General features: G+C 36.9%; 1 protein-coding gene across 2 annotated transcripts; it reads right to left on the bottom strand.

Annotated features, from left to right (window-relative positions):
• Positions 1–1385: 1385 nt before the first annotated feature.
• Positions 1386–16839, bottom strand: chrna2b (cholinergic receptor, nicotinic, alpha 2b (neuronal)). 2 transcript variants are annotated; one of them, XM_047801687.1, is made up of 8 exons: positions 16593–16839; positions 13013–13572; positions 9637–12256; positions 7113–7264; positions 5967–6011; positions 5535–5644; positions 3477–4641; positions 1386–2062 (listed from the first exon to the last, which is right to left on the bottom strand). In XM_047801687.1, the coding sequence occupies exons 3-8, from the start codon at positions 9704–9706 to the stop codon at positions 1937–1939; spliced, it is 1668 nt and encodes a 555-aa protein (XP_047657643.1). In that variant the 5' UTR covers positions 9707–12256; positions 13013–13572; positions 16593–16839; the 3' UTR covers positions 1386–1936. The 2 variants fall into 2 exon arrangements, with proteins under 2 accessions (XP_047657643.1, XP_027005568.2); XM_027149767.2 differs by having other exon boundaries at positions 13013–13533; positions 16593–16835.
• Between the last annotated feature and the right edge of the window lie 3529 nt (positions 16840–20368).

The raw sequence follows: 20368 nt of genomic DNA, 5'->3' as shown, positions 1-20368 counted from the left end.
GTTAGTACTCTATTACAAAGGCTTCTGTATACACTGTCAATATAATTCTGCTAACTTTGTATCAAGAATATACAGTACAGATTTTAATATCTTAACACCATTCATTTTTCTTCAGACAACAAAAAGGAATCTGTCTGCCAAAAACTCTTAGGTGTTCAGCTGAGAAGCTCCTTTTCACCCCGTGACAGGCTAAAACTAGCAGAACTAATTTTGGCAGCCCCATGGGATATCTTCCTGCACCTGAATATTGATGCAAAATGGCCAAAAGGCAATTCTGTCCTGTCATGCTTATATCTTTTTTTTAACCCACTATGCATTTCTTTTGGTTGTGTTTTGTATGTGTGAGTGTGCAGATATTTACTGTATATGTTGCTTGATGTGTAGTTAAGAAATTCTTTGTCAACAGGATTTTTTTAAAGGTACCTCAGAAAAAGCTTGTTTATCCGCATGATAATTGGATACTGGTGCCATGATTAGTATCCACATGCAGTGCTAACTGTTATTACATGTTGGCCAGACTGAATATTGGAGAAAGTCTAAGCCTGATCATTAAGATATCAGGGAGAATATTTTAATCTGTTGGATTTGCTAAACAACAACTGTAAGTTGTTGAACTATGTAACTAATGCAGATTACATGGCAGCTTGGAACCTTCAGTGTGTTCACACATCTTCACGTTTTTTAAAGAATAACACATACGCTGAAGGTTAGCTACTGTAACACTTGTTTGGTTTCTGTGTAATACAAAGTTTACAATTTGCTTTTAATACGTCTTGCAAAGCTGCATATCATGCTTGCTTAGTACTTTTTTAGTTATAAATATAAAGTGTACTGTTCACCAAAATGGCAGAGTTTGATCAAAATTTAACTCAAAAAGGTATAAATCATTCAATTAGCCAACTATCCTGTTGCTAATGTGAATAGGTCACTTTGACTTTTCAGCCCTTAGTTCTGTGTTGGTTAATGTAGCCCTGTGTTTTTATGTAGCACCAGAGTCCCAGAGGAACATTGTTTCATTTCACAGTGTACTGTGTCAGCTATGGTCAAAATGACAAGTATAGATAGCTAGAAAATCTACTTTAAAAGCTTCAAATATGTTTCTAATTCTTAAGCTATGGACACAAATTGGTCGAAGTGAATACACAGATTAACAAGTTTAAAAAACAGGGCTCTTGTTCATCTTCATCCTTCTAAGTGAGAATTGCAACTTGGTTAAACTGGAGCTCAGAAATGTCCCCATTTCTACATGGCCATGAACACAGTGTTTACTTGTGCACTGTAATAAAAACATGGTATCTAAACCTATGTGAAGCTCAGTTTTCTAAAATCACTGTATAAAAAGGTCTATGATTCATTCCTTCATTCATCTTCAGTATCTACTTCAGTATCTTAGTCATGGTACATGGGCGGAAGGCGGGGAAATAACGTGAATGGAAAGGAACACAGTGTCTTTTACTTCATACAAATCTGTCCCTCAGACACAGTCTGGTGTGGGATTTAAAATAAAAGACAGCTCCCTAAAGCTTTTTTTCTCTTAGCAGCTACTCTCCCTGGGCTTGCCACAGTGTCAGTACATGTCACATCCTCTAAATCTCACTGCATCAGAAGTTAATCCATTGGATCTTGAGAGAAAAAATAGATAAGAGACACAAAATTAATAGTCCTGCTTGCACTCATGCAGAAGTCTTTTTTGAAGGTGCCGCATTTTATTCATCAGTGTTTATTACAATTCTTACATTCAACGCTAAATCTCTTGCACAGGGCTGAAAGACATTCTGTTTCATGACTTTGTAGCTCTTCAGGGAAACATTTTTTCACTATTTTTCTGTATTATTTATCCATATTTATCCTCGTTGCATTCTCGATCCATGTCTGTAATGACGAGTATTTCCACCGCACATGTCCGGCATGTCTGCAAGTTTATAAGTAAGTGGCTCTAGATCATGCCGGCCAGCCATGGGGGAAGGAACAAGCCGATGGTACCCAACAGACAAACAATGATGAACATCCACAGGAAGATCCTATCGATCACCATGGCAACATACTTCCAGTCCTCTTTAACCTGCATTTAAAGATCAGAGAAATCAAAGAGAGGCAGTGTTAGAGTTCTCATCTCATCTGTCTATTTACTACTGAGTTATTTCATCTGTGGTGTATCAAGAGGAATACGAGCCATCTAACTAAATGACCTTTAGAAAGGACCGTCTAGTAGAACTACATCAATGCAACTGGACATGAGGTTTAATCTTGAAGATGTATTCCATTTATCTGAGGGATTACATGACTTAGGTGTAGTGGGTGTAATCTTGAAGCTCAGAACACTAGACCACAGATGCACTTGCTCTGACTTTCCTAATAGAGCTTACTGTGGGACTTGTTGACATTTACTATAATTGCATGAAGTATATCACAGTCCATAATTTTATATATTTTCCAGACACTATTTTGACAAAATTTATATATTGTAGTAAACTCCTTATAGAAAAATACTTTAACGGGATTGTTAGATCACTGGCATAATACTTATTACTTTTCCCCATGAGTAAACTTCTATTATTAACATTTAATTTAAATGCAGATTGTTTTTTACAAGGCTGGTCAAATTCCTTTAGTTAAGTGGGATTCAATTCTCTTAAATTATTTTTTACAAATATGTCTATTTCAATTTGCTGTTAAAATGTATTTTGTACATGTTATATTATACAGCATAAGACCGGACTTACATAAGAATGAATAGTTTGCTTGACTTCAAGTATACTGAGACTTTATGTATCAAAAATAAACTATTTGTATATATTTAGTGCACTTTAAATACACATTATATGACGTTTTGTGTTATAAGGTCTCATCTCCCATTTATTCTTAGCCAAGTAATTGCAAGAATAATTTTCATTCATTCATTCTAGGCTTGCTGTACACCCACTTACAAATACCCGTTCACACCTAGGGGCAATTTAGGATAGCTGATCTTCCTGTTTTCTGAAAATCAGATAACACTGTAGAAACCTGATCAAACACAAGGAGAACATGTGCAACTCTGCCCTGTAAACACAGACACTCTGAAACAGCAGTGTTAACCATTGCACCACTTTCCACCTCCACTGTAAACTAGTAATTCCTTAAACCTTGACAGTAATCTTGTTTATCCAAATTATTAAGTTAGAAATATAGAGGTAGGTGGGATGTCTTTCAGTGGAATTGTAACAAAGTCTTTAAATGTGGCTTTTTCTGTTTTCACTTGTGGGAGTAAATTGAATTTTAAAATGCTAAACCTTTAGTTCTGGTCGACATAAGTGCAAAAGACAAGCAAATTTCATGAAATAGAAATATTTTCATGAAGAAACTGTTCTTTCTTCATGGTTTGAGTGTGAAAAAAATACAACTAAGTGAGTCAAATATCATGATTTCAGTCTTTAGTAATTGTGATTACCCTCATAGTCACACTTGAGCAAGGAGATAATTGCCTGTTTACTCACACTGAAGTCAGCGTCTTGTGCTTTCAGATGATCTGCTATGTAGTGAACTCCCTCCAGAGCCTGCATGATGCTGGGAGACAGAGAGAATCGCTCACTGTCTGATTGCCGCATAGTATGGTTGACTCTACCCCCTGGATACCTGGCACCCAGCACTGCATCATGTCTCATGGTAGGTCCATGTTTAAGTGGCAGAGATGAAGGAGGATGAGGAAGTGGAGGAGAAGGAGTTGGAGTGGAGCCAGGTGGACGAGGAGAAGGAGGGCGAAAGGAGAAAGAAAAATTAGAAGACAGCGTTCCTAATTCTAGGTCTTCATAGAAGCATCGTGTATTTGCTTCCTCATCCTCAGCCACCTCCCTGAACCAGCTGGCTGAAGTGCTCAAACATGATCCAGCGGGAGCCCCGAGGGCTCGTGACCTTCTATTTTTCAGGAGCAGAAGTCTCTGCCGACGGCGTCCATAGGGAGCCGGCCTGCGCATGAACAGCCAACGTGGGATGATGTCAAGAAAGATCGTATGCACCCAACTTGGCATCTTATGGGTGCCTGGTGAGCGGTGGTGCACGTTCAGCACAAACACAGTGATGCTGATGGACAATGTGACAAAGATCATGGTGAAGAGCAGGTATTCGCCAATAAGCGGTATGACCAGCGACGTGGACGGAATGATCTCTGTGATAAGCAAAAGGAAAACGGTGAGCGATAGGAGGACGGAAATGCACAGTGTGATCTTCTCACCACAGTCTGATGGCAGGTAGAAGACCAGAACCGTCAGGCAGGAGATCAGCAGACACGGGATAATTAGGTTGATGGTGTAGAACAGTGGAAGGCGTCGGATGATGAAGAAGTATGTGATGTCTGGGTAGATTTCGTGGCAGCAGTCGTATTTTTTGGTGTTGTACGTTCCCACAGCATTGATGATGGCCCATTCGCCACTCTCCCAGTAGTCTTTGAGGTCTACAGTGGTTTCTAAAGGCTCCAGGTCGATCTTAGCCTTATCATATGTCCATGAGCCAAACTTCATTTTGCAGTTCTGTTGGTCAAAGGGGAAAAAGGTGACATCAATGCTGCAAGAGCTTTTGTAGATGGCAGGTGGAACCCAACGGACTTTGCCTGTGTAGAAGAGGTGAGCTTTGGTCATGTGGGTCACTGCAAACTCCCCATCTGCACTGAAAAATAAACACAAGTTGTTTCAGATTGTATAACGATTGTAAAACAAACAAAAGCAATAGATTTCTGTTGGGAATATCAGACTCATGCCTATTATGAAATTTCATACTATTTTTCTTCTACACATCTTTAGTAACCATGCTATTATAATGGCTATTGATACTGTAAAGCTGTAATACCAGTAAAAAAACACCAGGTGGTGATGTATTGATATGACATTTTTAAATAGGAGCGTATTAAATAACTTACTGTATTACATTGGTGGTAACACAACAGATAACCTTGTTTCACCTTCTTCAGTGAACGCCAACTCAGCATTGTCCCTACACTATAGAAAATTTGCCTTAATCATCTATCCCACTCACCCTGATGTTCTTACAAATACAGACACAGTGACAAATAAATAAATAAAACAGTGACTGCTATACTTTGAATTGAGCTGGTTCTGATTCCCTTGTCCATTGAGCGGTTCACTGCAAATAAGTAGACAGTCCTTCAAAACCGGTCACCTTTATTATCCTACGATGAATCATTTCTAACCTAATATGAGTTCTCTACCATGACTGAAAATTCAGCCCATCTACTGACTAAACACTAATCGGTTTAATGAGTTTAAATATTATTTAATACCTATGATGTTGCATTTACTAGCATTAGGTCTGTACTCATCTGAACACCTACAGTGGATTTTGGACTGATGAGTTGAACAGTGCTGTGCACCAAACCTTCAAGACACCATTGGTGACAATATCTTTTGGAAGGATGGTGTTTATTCCACCAGGTCAGTTCCAAAGGCATGTAACATTGCTTAGGGTTTCTGTTCCTTCTGTTCCTGTCTCTATATTAGAGTTCTTTTGCTTCAGTTTTTTAAGATTCCTTTTATATTACTCACTTGTTGTAAAGCACAATGTCTGGAACCCAGATGAGCTCTGACGGCACCCTGATAGACGTCACATTGTCATAATCACCCGGCTTCCAGCGCAATTTATAGTCATTCCACTCCTGTGAAAGAGGGTAGACATTATTATATCTGTTTTTATCCCAGTGTAGATTTACCCTTTCATCTTCCTTGAGCATGATGGGTTTTGTCTCACTGCAATTCAGTCCCCTTTCTGTCACAGTTATCAATTCACATAAGTCATGCTAAGGATCTCGGTCGAATGAAGCTTTAATAAAAATCCAGACTAACCTGAATTCTGAATTCTGAATTCTAACTATAACATTTACACACTGAACTACTTTCTAGCATTTTTGGAGGCATCATATTTCATTCCAGCAAATTTGCTCGTAAAGCTTACAAAAGTTGTTAATATACTTGGCTCACCTGCTTCAACCAGACATTAGTTGTCATCATCTGATTTTTCTCATCCTAGAGAAATAGAAAGAGATAGTGTGTGGGAGTGTTTGAGACAGGAAGCTGGGTTTGCTCCAGTAGCAGCATCTGAAGTGTAATATCCTGATGGACTGTTGTAAAGGAACATTTGACTCATCAGGACTATCAGGTTAAAGGTAATAATGGGGTTTCTGGGAAACCTGATATTGCTATATGTACAATTTGTCAATAGCAGATTAGGACACTTCACAGAAAAAAAAAAAAATATATATATATATATATATATATATTTTAATTTATATAAAAAGTTTTATAGAAATATAAAAATGCTCTTCACTTTCACAGTCTATAGTTGAATTTGGAGATTATGTGCACTGCACTTCCATAACAGCAAGCTATCTTGGACAGCTGCAATATCAGAAGCTGCTATATACAAATTCAATATATAATTTAAAAAACTCCTGACTACTACACAACAGTGCTGTCTGACTAGCAGGTGGACAAGACATATGAGAGGACCACATAGAGTTCACATTGAAGCCTCACAGCCTGTTAGTAAACTGGAAATAAACTTTCTGACATAACATCAGTATCGATATGATATTTGATTACAAATTCAATCCTATTAAGAAAAGGGTGTTTTATATTTGCCATATTTCTTTGGTGATGTAGATCTGGCAAAGAGAAAATTCAATTTAAAAAAAATCAATCCTGTTTATTTATTTCAGTACTATCTTGTCCTCGTGTTAATGAGCGACTGTCAGTCAAGCATGTCGTTATTCCAGCTAATCGATAGCACACTACACATCACCTCAAACAACATAACACATATATCATTTATGTTCAGTGTTTGAGATGTTTCTTAATATGATCTGGACTAGCATTAACCCAACTAAGAGATATGTACTGTAGTTACAGATATAACTGTGGTTTACACTGGTAATCACACAAGATATACAATATGCCTTGACAAACAGCTGACAATGAGCTGGGAAGGAGCTGCTCAATCAGCTACTCGTAAAATGAAGCTTGTATTTCAGTCACTTTGAGATTTACCATGCGGTCTATAAGTAAACATAACTCAATATCCAGTAGAAGTATTAGCCATGATTTAAAATTTCTGTTTGTTTCACTTACCACATCAATGAGCTGGGCGATGGACAAGCCAAACTTAACGATGACCACGTCTGAGGTGTTTGGTACAGGTCTTGACCACTTGTTGTATCCAACAAAAAGCTTCTTAAAGAGTTCATCCTCAGCATGTGAATGAGTCTTCTCATAACAGGACACTGCCAATTTAATAAAGATTTGTTTCAGAGTCAGAGCTGAATTAATATTATTATTTTTTTATATTTCAGATTCGCAAAATCAGAGCATTACAGTATAATGAGGTTTAACCTAATACATGATATGTGCAAAAGCAAATTACATATCTATAAATTTATAATTATTTTTACACAGACATGCAACACTGACATTAATGAATCAGTGAGGAAGTCATTTGGCTTGCAAATGATTAGATCAGTAGTGCCCAGCCTTTGGAACAATGTAATCTAAACATATTAATGCCATATATGCCATATGTCACATATTTCACTTGTTGGAAGAGGTCTAAAGAAATCACCCTCTTGGCATATAAGACATTTTTGAGCTTTTCTCTAATATGAATATTTGCAAATAAGCAAAATTTGAATGGCTTAATTCAATTCATGAGGATGATGGTCTATTAAGGATTAATGTATTTGTCCAGAGTCTGTGTTACCTTTGTTAAACCTCTGTGTCCTGTGTCAGCTTTTTTTTGTCCTTTTTTTTTTTTTTTTTTGTCCTTTTTTTTTTTTGGTCCCTTTTTTTTTTTTTTTACCTGTTAGCAGATACAGTAATAAAGACTCATTCCAATATCCATTGTCTTTTTTTGAGATATTTTAATACTGGCCAGAGTCCTGCAAGTTTTACTGTGGTTCGGGCAGCACAGAACATATTTAGTAACTAATGCTTTTATTTTTGAAAGGGGTCATGTTCTGCAATCCCCATGTTGCATCATTGTACCTGGTACATCTGTTCTGCCTCACTGTGACAGACAACTTTCTTAATTTAGCAGAAAGATCTTTTTGGGCAAAGCAGCAGCAGAATGGCTAAATTCAAGCCTCGGTTCCAAGCTACACAGATCTTACCGTTGATCCCTGGGGGCCTACACTGAACGTGAGAGGCCAGTCATTCGGCATGGGTGGAGGAGCTCTTGCAGTGTAGTGTGATTAGCTCAGTCTGAGCTCCCTGGGGATGGACCAGCTTATCGATTACAACACATTAAATAAATCAACCTCTGAGCGAATAGCAGCATCTCATTATCAAGTCAGATTTATGGTCTACATCAGGTTTTTGGCTTTGTACGGTTTTTGGGAACAAAATTGTCAAACATCCCGCTTATCAGGACTTACTTTATTTGACAAAAAAAACAAAAGACCTATTCTGGTTATATGTACGTACATGTGTATGATTATATACTTAGTGAAACTTTTTTTTAGAAATATGTCATGCTACCAATATTGTACCAGTGCTGACTATGTAATCGTAAAGAATTTAGTCAATAATTGTGTTTTGTTAATCATTTAACTGCCAAGTCTTATTTTATTATTTTATTCTACATGCCAGGAGATTAACCAGCATTTTGTCCATACTGACGACCTGACAAGGGGATTTGTGAGTCTTAGACCTAGTGGAAAGATTCATCTATTAAGATCGATCCATGTGGGGGTAGATCAAGCCTCATAACACGTAAGATCCTGCAATGATACACTGCTTCTGTCTGCTTTTGTCTCCCTATAGTTTTGCATGAAATCTTAGGTTATGAAATGATGGCTTCTGTACACAATGGATGTAATGTACTACATGTCCAAAACTGTTGGATTTTTTCTTATTCGCTGGATGACATTTTTGTGCTTTCTCTATGCGTGGTTCCCCACCAAACTGTCAGGTTGCTGAAATATATTCACTCTCCTCTATAAGCTCTACTTCCTAATAGGCTGGCTGCATGCTGCAAAATGGTATGTGGTAGACAGGTAGAGAATGCTAACTTGAGTGGTGGTGAATAACAGTTCAGTCATATGCAAAGGGAAGAAGGATACATCTGGAGACAGGATCTTCCCCGTGGATGAATTTTATTTGTAGAAAGTTGTTCAGATGGAAAAACATGGTACTGTAGTCAGAGTTCTGTTTCGGTATTGTCGTGCAACTCGTCTCATGTCCTGTCTAAAAATGTGTGAAATCCTATCCAATATATAGCGAGCTTTTCAGTCATTTATGCAATAACATGCTTAGAGAGATTAGTGCCAAGATGTATATCAGGTCAGAACATCCTGGAAAAGAATGCAGTCACAAATAATAAGAATCAGCTGAAAGAGAACGAAACATATTTAATCAAATAAAAATGAAGTAATCCAACAGACGTCAGCCACAAAATGTAAAATCAGAGCTGCATAGCTAAATTGTTTTGGAGCTCAACACAAATGCACATTTTGGTGTGAATCGGTCAGCTAATGATAATAATGTGGTACTCCACGAGCAGGACTGGGATCAAGGGTGTCTAAGAATAACAGTGAAATCTATTGTGTGGCTTTTTGTTTGATTTTGTGTATATAGAACGCAGCATGTGAGATAAACTTACTTGACTGCCACAGGATGCTCCAGAGCAGAGTGCTCCTCATGGAGACCAGGAGATTCCCAGAGCGCTCCATCCTACAGCTGCATTTAGCTCTCCATGTGCGCACTCAGTGTCTCCCTGTCAACTTTTCTTCATTTCTTCTAACGTTTAAGTTTCAGGTTTTATTATTAAAGATTATATCAGATTTGATCCCAAAAGGCGACTACATTTCTGACGTTGCTCCATATTCGTTGAAAAGTTTTGTAGTAAGCGGCTTGGACATTTTCCCCCGCGCGCATCCCCGTGATTCGGTCCACACTCCTCATCCTACCGTCTCCCAGGCGACCAAGCTCGCGCACAATCTGTCCATCCGAAGTGATGTAAGTAAAGGGGGCGGGGACCGACCTAGCGCGAGGTTTCCGGTCAATTCCTTTCTCTCTCTCTCTCTCTCTCTCTCTCTCTCTCTCTCTCTCTCTCTCTCTCTCTCTCTCTCTGACTGGGGTGAATTGAATGGTGTTCTTTTAACAATAAAACTCCCTCTGATCATTGGACAGCAGATATTCTACCTCTCATTTGTTAGAAAGGAGACTTTAAGTTAAAAGTTGAATTTGATTTGAACACACTGAGCAAAGCAGAAAAGCAAAGCAAAGCAGAAAACGTGCCAAATAATGACTTCATATATATGAATGAACACATAATTATATCATTTTAATATGGAACTGGATTTAACCTTATAGTCCTATAGCACCATGTCACAGCTAGGGGGCAGAGCCACAGAGCTTGTTTTTTTTCTGCTGGGGTTGGGGATGCCAGTGTTATAGAATTTTAAATCTTGTAATTCTACAGCCTCTTGACACTATGATGTTTAAAGGGAGAAATAGGATGTAAACCCTCTCCTATAGGCAACTCAAGCAAGACAGCAACATTTTGAGAAGGTGCAATATTACAGAGGAACGTTTGTCTATGATTAAATTCTGCTGGTTCATAAAGCTACACTGTGACAACAGTAGTGCTGAAAGGTCAGTGTGGTGTTAGCAATTCTGTGGGATTTACCCTTTAACCATTTTTATCATTCTATTATGATAATTATGCCACTACTTTTCTTTGCAGCATAAAACAGGCTGAAGAAGACTGAGGTAATTATTGACCATGAAAAAGACTTACCTACAAACCAATAACATTTCTAAATTGATGTAAAATTCTTTGATATTACATAGGAATAATGACCTACTCATTGACTTCAATACAGTTTGACACTTTGAATATATATTTATTTATTAGTTATATATACCTTCTGTAATATATGAAATTCAGTCTGGGATCGATCGATGATTGACTGTCTGTCTGTCTGTCTGTCTGTCTGTCTGTCTGTCTGTGGCCCCCTAGTGGACCTGGTCACATGCCCATTGAACTTAACCAGTCTGTCCGGTCAGAGCATTAATTGCTTTAGCAGATTATAAGAAGACTTGCCAAAATTTAGAGTATTACGCTAAAATTTGTGTATGCAAAATGCTAAAACATTCTAACTTTATTAACACAGGAGCTAGCACAGATAATTGTGAAAATTAGTTTACAGGGGCATTATAAATTGTTTGACCTGAAATATTATTTTAAGTATTTATACAGTATTTTGAAATTGTTGTGTCTTGTAAGTGGATATAATGATTTTATGGCTACATTTGTAAACTCTGTATTTGTTACTCAGTTAATGACTTTAGAGCATTATTTAGTTTATATTATGAACTGTTCAGTAACTACTCAGAAATGTAAACATAGAAAAGTAAAAACTGGCAACAGCTCCTAGAAGTTCTAGGAATTATTTTTTAATTATTTATTTTATTTAAAAATAAGAAAAGGGTCTGTTGTGATATTTAGTGGATTTCCTAATTTTTATTTCATATTTGCAATCTGTGCAAAATAATGTAAATAAAGAATGAAGTTAAAAGTAACCAAGCACTATCATCTAATAATGCACATGTATACTGCACACAGCCCATTTACAGCTGGCCAACATAAATCATACTTGCACAGTGTTTCATTATGATTAATAGAGAAGAATTAAACAATGGTGATAACAAGCACCCTTTCTGCTTTGGCTGCCAGATGAGGCTCTATTTGTTTTTCTATGACTTCACTGTCATTTCTCTTTTTTTCCTTCCTGCACACATGTATCTGTGCTGACTGAGGGTCCCAAGCTGTCTGCTCTCCATCTGTACCCTTGCACCAAGAAAACCATACAATTAGCTACAGTAGCTGCCTATAATTCAAAAACAATTGCAAAAACAAAAAAACAAAATATTCTGCATTTTACATTTTATCATAGACCACTTTAAGTAACAAATTTAAAACTTGTGCAAGGCTTTGAAATTTTAACCTACAGTCTAATTACATGATTCACACCATTGAAAATCAATGAAATATTAAATTATCCTCTTATGCCTTTTATATTCATGCCATTTTAGGTTTTAGGTTATTAACGTGACAGTTTTCCTTCTGTAGAGTTTACATCCTTTTTAGCTTTAAGCTCTTTCTCTGTTGCTCTGTTATCTGCAGGTGAAGGGTTCGTGACGAGGTCTCCAGTTGCTTGGCGATGTCTGTTGTGGCACGCAGCATCTTTTCAAACGTCAAAGACTCTTCGCTGATTCTTATGGAGAGAAACAAAGCAGAGGGCTCAGAGTTTTGAAATTGTGTTTAAAAAGGAAAGGCATGCGCAGAGGGACTCCAACCTGGTCCAAAACAGCTTTAAATTTAGAGGCCTGAAAAGGGCTAAACCCACATTCCTTCCAACTGTTAATGCAGATGATGGAAAACCCAGAGAGCAGAGACAAGGCAAATCAGCACAAGCTGGTCTGGGGCTTTTTTCTAACATCACTGAATCTGTATGTTCATAGCATATACCGAAAGAATAATAACTAGACATGATAGTCTTCACACAAGACACATACAAGTCTACAATTCTAACTTCTTTACTATTGCCTAAGTCTAAAAAGTCTAAAAGCGATTTAAATAAAATATAGAGCTTACATATCCAGGAGGTACAAACTATAAAAATGATAAACATCATAGTATGAAACAAACTGCAGAATTATTTGAAATTAAATCATTTAAAAAAGAACTTTGCTTACATGTTCTCAGTAAAGGGCTAACTTTCCTTTTCTCTGAAAATATTTAAGGCTAGAAATGATATAAATTAACCTCAGTTCTCTCCTCTTAAGAGAAAGTATTTATCCACAGTTGTGCAGGTATTTTAAACCTTCCATCAGTAGCAAATTGTTTAGGGATGAATTCTTTGCTCTTTCTATGCTGTGGCCAAATTGTTCTGCTTATGTTCAACAATCATGACCACAACTATGTACACATACTTGTGGTACCTTATAATTATTAGACAAGTTCTACTTACTTCTGAATTCCAGCAAGATCAGCTCCTTCTAGCTGGTTTTCCAATTCCTCACTTGCTTTTTTTAGCACTCCCACACAACTTGCATGATTCTCCTTGATCCCAACAATATTTTCTTGAATAATCTCTTGATAGCTCTGATCCCCCATTTCTGCTCCAACAAACTGAATCAGATTCTCCATCACTGCCTGATTCCCATGCTGGAGGGCTTTCAGATAAGCCATCTCCTCTTTGGCCACTTGTAATCGCCTGGATATAGCCTGGCTGGTGTGGAAATTGACCGAGCAGCCATCAGCTTTACTGTCTGGAATGACTTGAAAAAGCGGCTTGGACCAGTCTGTGCTCCCAGGATTGGCTGGATCATTACAGACTGTGTTTGGAATAGGAGTCGACGTGCTGGTGAACAAAAGCTCTGGCATATTGCCTGATCCCCAGTCCCCTCCATCACCACTCTGGCAGTGGCCTAGTGTCAGTGTGGCTATGAATAGCAATGCACACAACATCCAGCACTGCTCCATTATGGCCTAGGAAAGAGAATTGGTTCACTATGGTGACCTACATACCTGTAAAGAGTTATAAATGAGACCGTGACAGCTAGAGATGTAAGACCTTATCAATCTCATCAACAATGGCCAGGGTATTATTCAAAATATGAAGGTGTTTTTGCCAAGTCCTGACCTCAGCAAAGAGTATAATGGGTTAATAAATTATGTTTGACTTGAGGCTCCACAGAGACCACTAGATTTCTAAATATGGCCTGGAAGAAAACATTATGCGTGTGTGTGTGTGTGTGTGTGTGTGTGTGTGTGTGTGTGTGTGTGTGTGTGTGTGTGTGTGTGTGTGTGTGTGTGTGTGTGTGTGTGTGTGTGTGTGTGTGTGTGTGTGTTTGTGTGTGTGTGTGTGTAAGAAAATGTCACAAAAAGAAAGACCAAAATGGGGCAGTTTCTATGCTCAGAAGGTACTAAGGATCTAAGCCACCGACTCGTAAAGAAGATTTCATTTCATGTGGATGTTGTAGCTTGTCTTTCAACTTTGGTGTTGTGGTGTCTTATAACATGTGACATGAATTTCAGTGATTTTATCACGTCTTGTTTATGTTGTGTTGTGAATGTTCTGAGGTACTGTGTATGGGATAACTGAGAAGGGCAGATTTTATGTGCTCCACCAATGTATAAAAGTAAATGTGGGCTTCCGTTCAGGGGAAAACTGTTTGAGGAGAACTATGCAGGTAATCGTTTAACAAAAACTCAATTTCCTTGGTTGTACAAGGTGGGCTAGGGACACAAATAAAAAGCTAAATAAATAATAAACTAGGATTTAAGAATAACTTCTGCACATTCTGTCCACAAAGCCCTGATCCATGTGTTTGCATCAGATCTTTCTGAAGTGACATTAAGCCTTTCTAACCATAAGGATGATCTTTCAAATCTTGATGATTACATGTCAGTATGCTCAGGATTTGTATTTTAAGACAAGACAGATACTGTAGAACATCGTGTCAACGGAGATAAATTGCTTCACTTCAAATTGCATTTTGATCATTTATATCATTTATACAACTAATAATGTTTTGGTGTGGTGTATGTTCATGCAAAGCTACAACGATGCTCAATCAAAATTTTTCAAGGAACCTATTTGTCACCTTTTCATTTTAATCACATAATTTCCTCACTTTACTTGCTTCATCCATTCTTCACCCGTCTACCATTAAATGCATAAACCAGGACTCTACACTTACACCTGCATGAAAAGCCACATTCAAGCTGGGTTTTCTTCCAGTCTCTAATTATTAGAAAAAGTGACGTCACTTGAGTTGAAGGTGCAGAGGAAATGACGTGTTGCTTATAAATGATCCTACTTATACAGTGCACTAGAAGTATGTACTCTTTTTATATAGAAAATGTACATACTTTCCAAAGTGCAAAATTTCTGGGAAAAAATAACATGTAACAGAAGACAATGTTAAACAAACTCCTCATTGCTTTTCAGAATTGATTTATTCCTTATATAATTTATACTATATAATTAATTTGACATTTATTTCATGCTTGTGGGTTGAAGTCCCATGCTCATTTCAACACAATGTGATTTGGTATACACTAATTCTAATCTCTGGATGATTTGGGATGCAGCATTAGTAAATGCAAGCTTTTAAACAGCCCCCTTGTAAAACCCTATAGACTGCTATAGTGACTAGCAATGGGTTGTTCATGTCTGTGTGCTCTTTGGGAGGCAGATCACATCAGTTACACAGCAAACTCACTTGATCAGTAATGAAGCAGTGATGTCAGAAATAAATAACGAACTGCCTTTCACAGCCTGAAATCAAAAGCCTTGTGTCTTTTTCATTAAAATTAAATAACGAGAGAGTAATTGAGGGAAAGGCGTTTTGAACAGCACCAGATTAGTATAAAATCATAACGATGGTAAGAGAAACAGTGTAATTTCTGTTTTTAACATTTAACTTAGCCAATATGTTAAATATCAATGCAATTATGGACTTTGGGCACATAGACATTTTCCAGACTCACACAAAGTGAGCGTGTGTCATAATCAGACTGCTCAATTTATCCTAATTTGAAACGGACATTAGCTAAAATGTCTGGATGTACCTCGCTTTTCTGATTCTGCTATGTCGTAGTTCTTCTGGAAGCTTCAAATGTCTCGTATAATGGAAATGAAAATAAGAAATATAATTGAGGTCAGAAAAGACTTCTGCTTCTGACCTTTACATTTCTTTGGGTTCTGTTTATTCTGCCAGTGCATTGTGCTCTTTAAGAAAATAAATGCCAAAGCAGTTTAATGAAGTAGCTTATAATACATAAATGTAGTATGAATCCATACAAATAAAAGGCCACTATTAACCTCAAGTATTCATAGAAAATTGTGCCACAACATCGTTCCTGGAATGGTGAAGGGAAAACTAATTTGCATGTTCTATACCGAATGCAAAAGAAACAGCTGGGTGTGAAAAATGTCATACATCACGAACAATACGAGGAAAACGCACATACAACCAAATGGCCAAATAGTGTGTTAAGAAATAAATGATTAATGAATGTTTGTTACCTTTATTTGAATGGGATGTAAATACTCTCAAATAACTTCTTTTTTTTAATTTTTTATAATTTGGCTTAGTGCCTCGTTTCAGTGTATAATCAAATATTACCTTCCTAATAAAATAGAGACACATTTGTAGTTTTTTCACTGAGAATCCATCAGAGGCAAACTTTTATGCTATAGTCAACAGTATAGCCATTTATGGCATTTGTTCTGTTCATTCTTCAACTAAACGCATAACAAGAATAATAACTTTTTGTTTTTAAAATAAACTGTTGCTTAACAGATACTATTTGTGGTATCAGTCAATTTCTGGAGAACATTTAAAGCTCTCAAGTCTGCATAAGTAATACACTGTCTATAAGATTTCTACACAGAAGAATATACAGTAGAAGACCACTTCTTCTTCTTCTTCTTCTTCTTCTTCTTCTTCTTCTTCTTCTTCTTCTTCTTCTTCTTTTTCTTCTGTTTCTACTTTTCAAATGTAACAGGGCTAACAAGTACAAAAGTTGGACAAACTTACCTAATTTTAGCCTATAAGTCCAGGTTTTTCAGAGGCTGAATGGTAGCACAGAAAAAAACATCAATCCATCAATGACTTCATTGCTCCTGTTCCAACATAAAAGTTTGCAGAGTTTGTTTGAAAGCTCAAAATGTCTTTAACTCCACCAGGTTCCTTCTGTTTGGTACAGTAAGTACTTTCACAGTTGAAAGAGGAAGACAGAATGAAAGAGGAAGACAGAATGAAAGAGGGAGACAGAAAGTGCAGTAAGAAGGGAGGGGGGGGGGGTGTTGACCTAATACACATCTGCACTGAGCTTCTAGACAGAATGAAATTTAGTGAACCAAGGGAAAGACTTTTTATGGCTCCTCTCAATTTGAAACAGCTGGTTTTATCAAACTGCCCAAACAGCATTACACTATGACTGGTACATCAAAATAATAATTATAATAATACAGAGATCTCTAACTTAATAAGTTGCAACAATTTTTAGGTCCTGTGTTCTTGTAGCTAGTGCTTAAGCTTCAGTTTGTGCACAAAGGTCCTGACATTACTCACATTACTGCTGATAGACTGACAAGTACAACAAAGCTAACTCCAAAGAGCACCATGTGCTTGACCAAATATAACTTTCACCGTTGTATTGCAGCTCTTTAACAGACTATTGTACATGTGTCCTGCACCACAACCCATCTTACTTAATCACTGGCCTCTACAATGCTGATTTGACTGACAGACAAACCTGAAATGCAAGTAATTGGTCATCAGATAAGAATGGAAATGAAATGGAAATGATTTGATACTTCAGGAAAACAGCAATTACTGGATGTATTTGTGTATAGATATTAAGGTTGTTGTATTGTAGATATTTTACCATGGTCCGGCATGAATTCTATAAAGAACTGTGCACTGCATACTGCATTTATAAATCATCAGCTGAAAACATATTTTCAGTTGCTAATGTTTACACCTAACCTTCAGTAAGGCTTTAGGAGAAAGCCTGAGTTTCATCAGTTCAAGAAAAAAAAACTGCACTGTGCTGCTTTATTGCACCTGTCATTAATGTCGAGTTCATTCTCATGGGAGAGAGACATAAAACCAACAACTAAAAAGCCCCTTTCCTTCATGTAATGGAAATGCAACATGTTGTGATGTTCGTAACATTTGCTTGCTACAAAAAGAGACACGATCCATCATTTTATTCTGCAATCCATTGAGTATTTTAGACATGATGAAGAACATAATTTTCATTTATTGCATTTAGATTCTTAGCATGGCTTTCGTTATTCTTCTTCCAGCGTATTACATCAGCTTTTAGTGCAATACCTTTTTTCTTTTATCATAACTTAGAATCATTACAAGATTAAATCCATCTAAATAATAAGGCAAGAAATTGAATAAGCTGTGGATTTTCTGCTAAAATCTTTAGTATTTTATTATATATCCTAGATTTTGAGCTACATACAGGATAGCACAGATATACATTCTTTAATTGCATACAGTATGTATACATTAAATATATGTTATACTGAATACACAGTTGGGGTCAAAGATGGTGATTGAAATCATAGATGAATTTGATGGATGTTTTTCATCCTATTAGTAATAACTGTCAGTGATATAAACATTTAAATGGCAACTGTTCCTCAGCAGGAAACAGGAATTTATTTCAATGAAAAAGAAAATTGATAGATAAATGTAATTCAAGTCAATAGATGTGATAGACCACAATTATCCACACTTGAGAGTATGAACAGTTAATCATCAGGAACAAACAGGCTAAAAACGCTCAATAATTAATTAAATACCAAATGTGCAGATTTGTGAAAAGCAGCTGAATTTAAGAGACTGTGAAGTTCTACAGTTTGTATTCAATTATAACATGTGACATGAATCTTACTGATTTTATCACGTGTTGTTTATCATGTGAATGTTCTGAGGTACAGTGTATGGGATAACTGAGAAGGGCAGATTTTATGTGCTCCACCAATGTATAAAAGTAAACATGGGCTTACGTTCGGGGGAAAACTGCTGGTGGGGAACTATGCAAGTAATCGTTTAAAAAAAACTCCATTTCTTTGGTTGTACAAGGTGGGCTAGGGGCACTAAATAAATAATAATAAACACTCATTTCCACTGAATTTAAAAACACAGATTGTGCACAGCCTAAAGTAAGCTGGTAAAGACACAACTGGTCTAATTTAAAATCAATTCTGATCAGCTTTCACACTAGCCAGTGATTATATGCAATATGTCAAACAAAGTGGCAATGTCAATCAAATCCCAAGCATTTTATTGAACTTTCAATTTACATCATTTGATCAAGTACCTCACTGAAGAAAAGACTTAACTTAACTTCACTTAAGTCTTAAGTCTTAGGAATCACTGAATAGACCTGTAACTACACACTCTGTATGCATGTGAAAATGATAATCCACAAGACTGCAGTGAGGGCTTAATATTCCAATGTACTGGATCAAACACTCATATACAACGAGCCATCTTCTATAACAGACATTAAATCATTTTTCATCATTTCTTCACTTTCCTACTTCATTTTAAATTCTTTTGTAAATTTTAAGTTTATACAATTTTCACTTGAATATTAAGTAAGATTTTAACACATTGTCTACAGTGAGTGGTACTTTTGTTTTACATCTGTTTAGCTGCAATACATTTAGGTCTATGTATCACTTATTTAAAAATACCAGTGATTAGATGTAAACAGACAGCTAGTCAGGACTGTTCATGCTATGCTCTCACCTTGGCAGCAGAAAAAATTGTCATGGGTCAGCAATGTTCCTTTTCTGCACATTAGTTAGTGTCACTTTCAAAGTCAGAGAGCTATAAAGTCAGCACACTGAGCACACTCTTTTTGTGTGGGTGCTTTTAAAGTGACCACTGATTATACATTGTCTCTGAGCAGCACAACACATTGTGATATCTAAACAGTGTCAAGAACCGCTTAATAGCCAGATGGACGATGGACAACCTTCACTGGTTGATGTTTTCTGACCTTGTAATGTAGGCTAATTCCAATTTCTGGAATGCCCACAGCTCCATCAAGCATAAGGGGATCGTAAATGCATCAGCAGTATCAGCCCTAGCATCCATAATAGATGCGGAAACCATGCATGCACAGAAAGCAGAGATAGCTAGCAAAATACAGGCCAGTAATACTAATGAGGGGAAAACTAACTGAGGGCTAACAGACAGTACGGATGTCCATAGTATTTTATTAAAAATGTTTACGAAAAAGCATACTCATAGAGGTAGATAGGAATTGGAGTCAATTTTTCCCAGCAATTTTAAAGCAAAATGAAGAATAGACTGAAGATTGGAAACTTGGAAGATATGTTTAAGTATGCTAAAGGTATGCTAATATTTTGCCACTCCATCACACATAGTGATCATTTTCATAAATCTGTGATATTAAACAGATGATAGAAGGGTTACCCCCAGGTTTCTAAGAGAGATCACCTGCAGCTCCAGCCTCTTAAGCTGCCACTGTAGATCTATATCACGTTTAGGTAGTTTGCATGAAGCAAGAAAAAGAACTGGAAAGATGGCTGGAAGCAGTGATATTTATAGCAAATATATCTTGCAAATTATTGCATTACTTGACTTTGATCTTGGTGCTCACACGATTAAAGAGGTTTCCAGATACTTCACCTTGGTGCTGTAGAGTATCACGTCCCACTCCATTGCACACAGCACAAAACTTCATAAATCAAAGAAGATTATTTTATGTACATCTCTTTTATATTTTCCTTATCATCTTTTTTTTTCATCTCCTC

Source organism: Tachysurus fulvidraco, chromosome 16 (genome assembly GCF_022655615.1).
Source record: "Tachysurus fulvidraco isolate hzauxx_2018 chromosome 16, HZAU_PFXX_2.0, whole genome shotgun sequence".
Lineage (NCBI taxonomy): Eukaryota > Metazoa > Chordata > Actinopteri > Siluriformes > Bagridae > Tachysurus > Tachysurus fulvidraco.
Note: the sequence above shows the minus strand (reverse complement) of the source record. Positions and strands in the feature narration are given on the sequence as shown.

Coding starts and splice junctions, on each gene's coding strand:
- chrna2b (XM_047801687.1), bottom strand. CDS start 9,706: ATGGAGCGCTCTGGGAATCTCCTGGTCTCCATGAGGAGCACTCTGCTC. Junction 7,265..9,636: donor GAGCATCCTGTGGCAGTCAA/GTAAGTTTATCT, acceptor TTAAATTGGCAG/TGTCCTGTTATGAGAAGACT. Junction 2,063..3,476: donor CACAAGACGCTGACTTCAGT/GTGAGTAAACAG, acceptor CTTTAAATGCAG/GTTAAAGAGGACTGGAAGTA.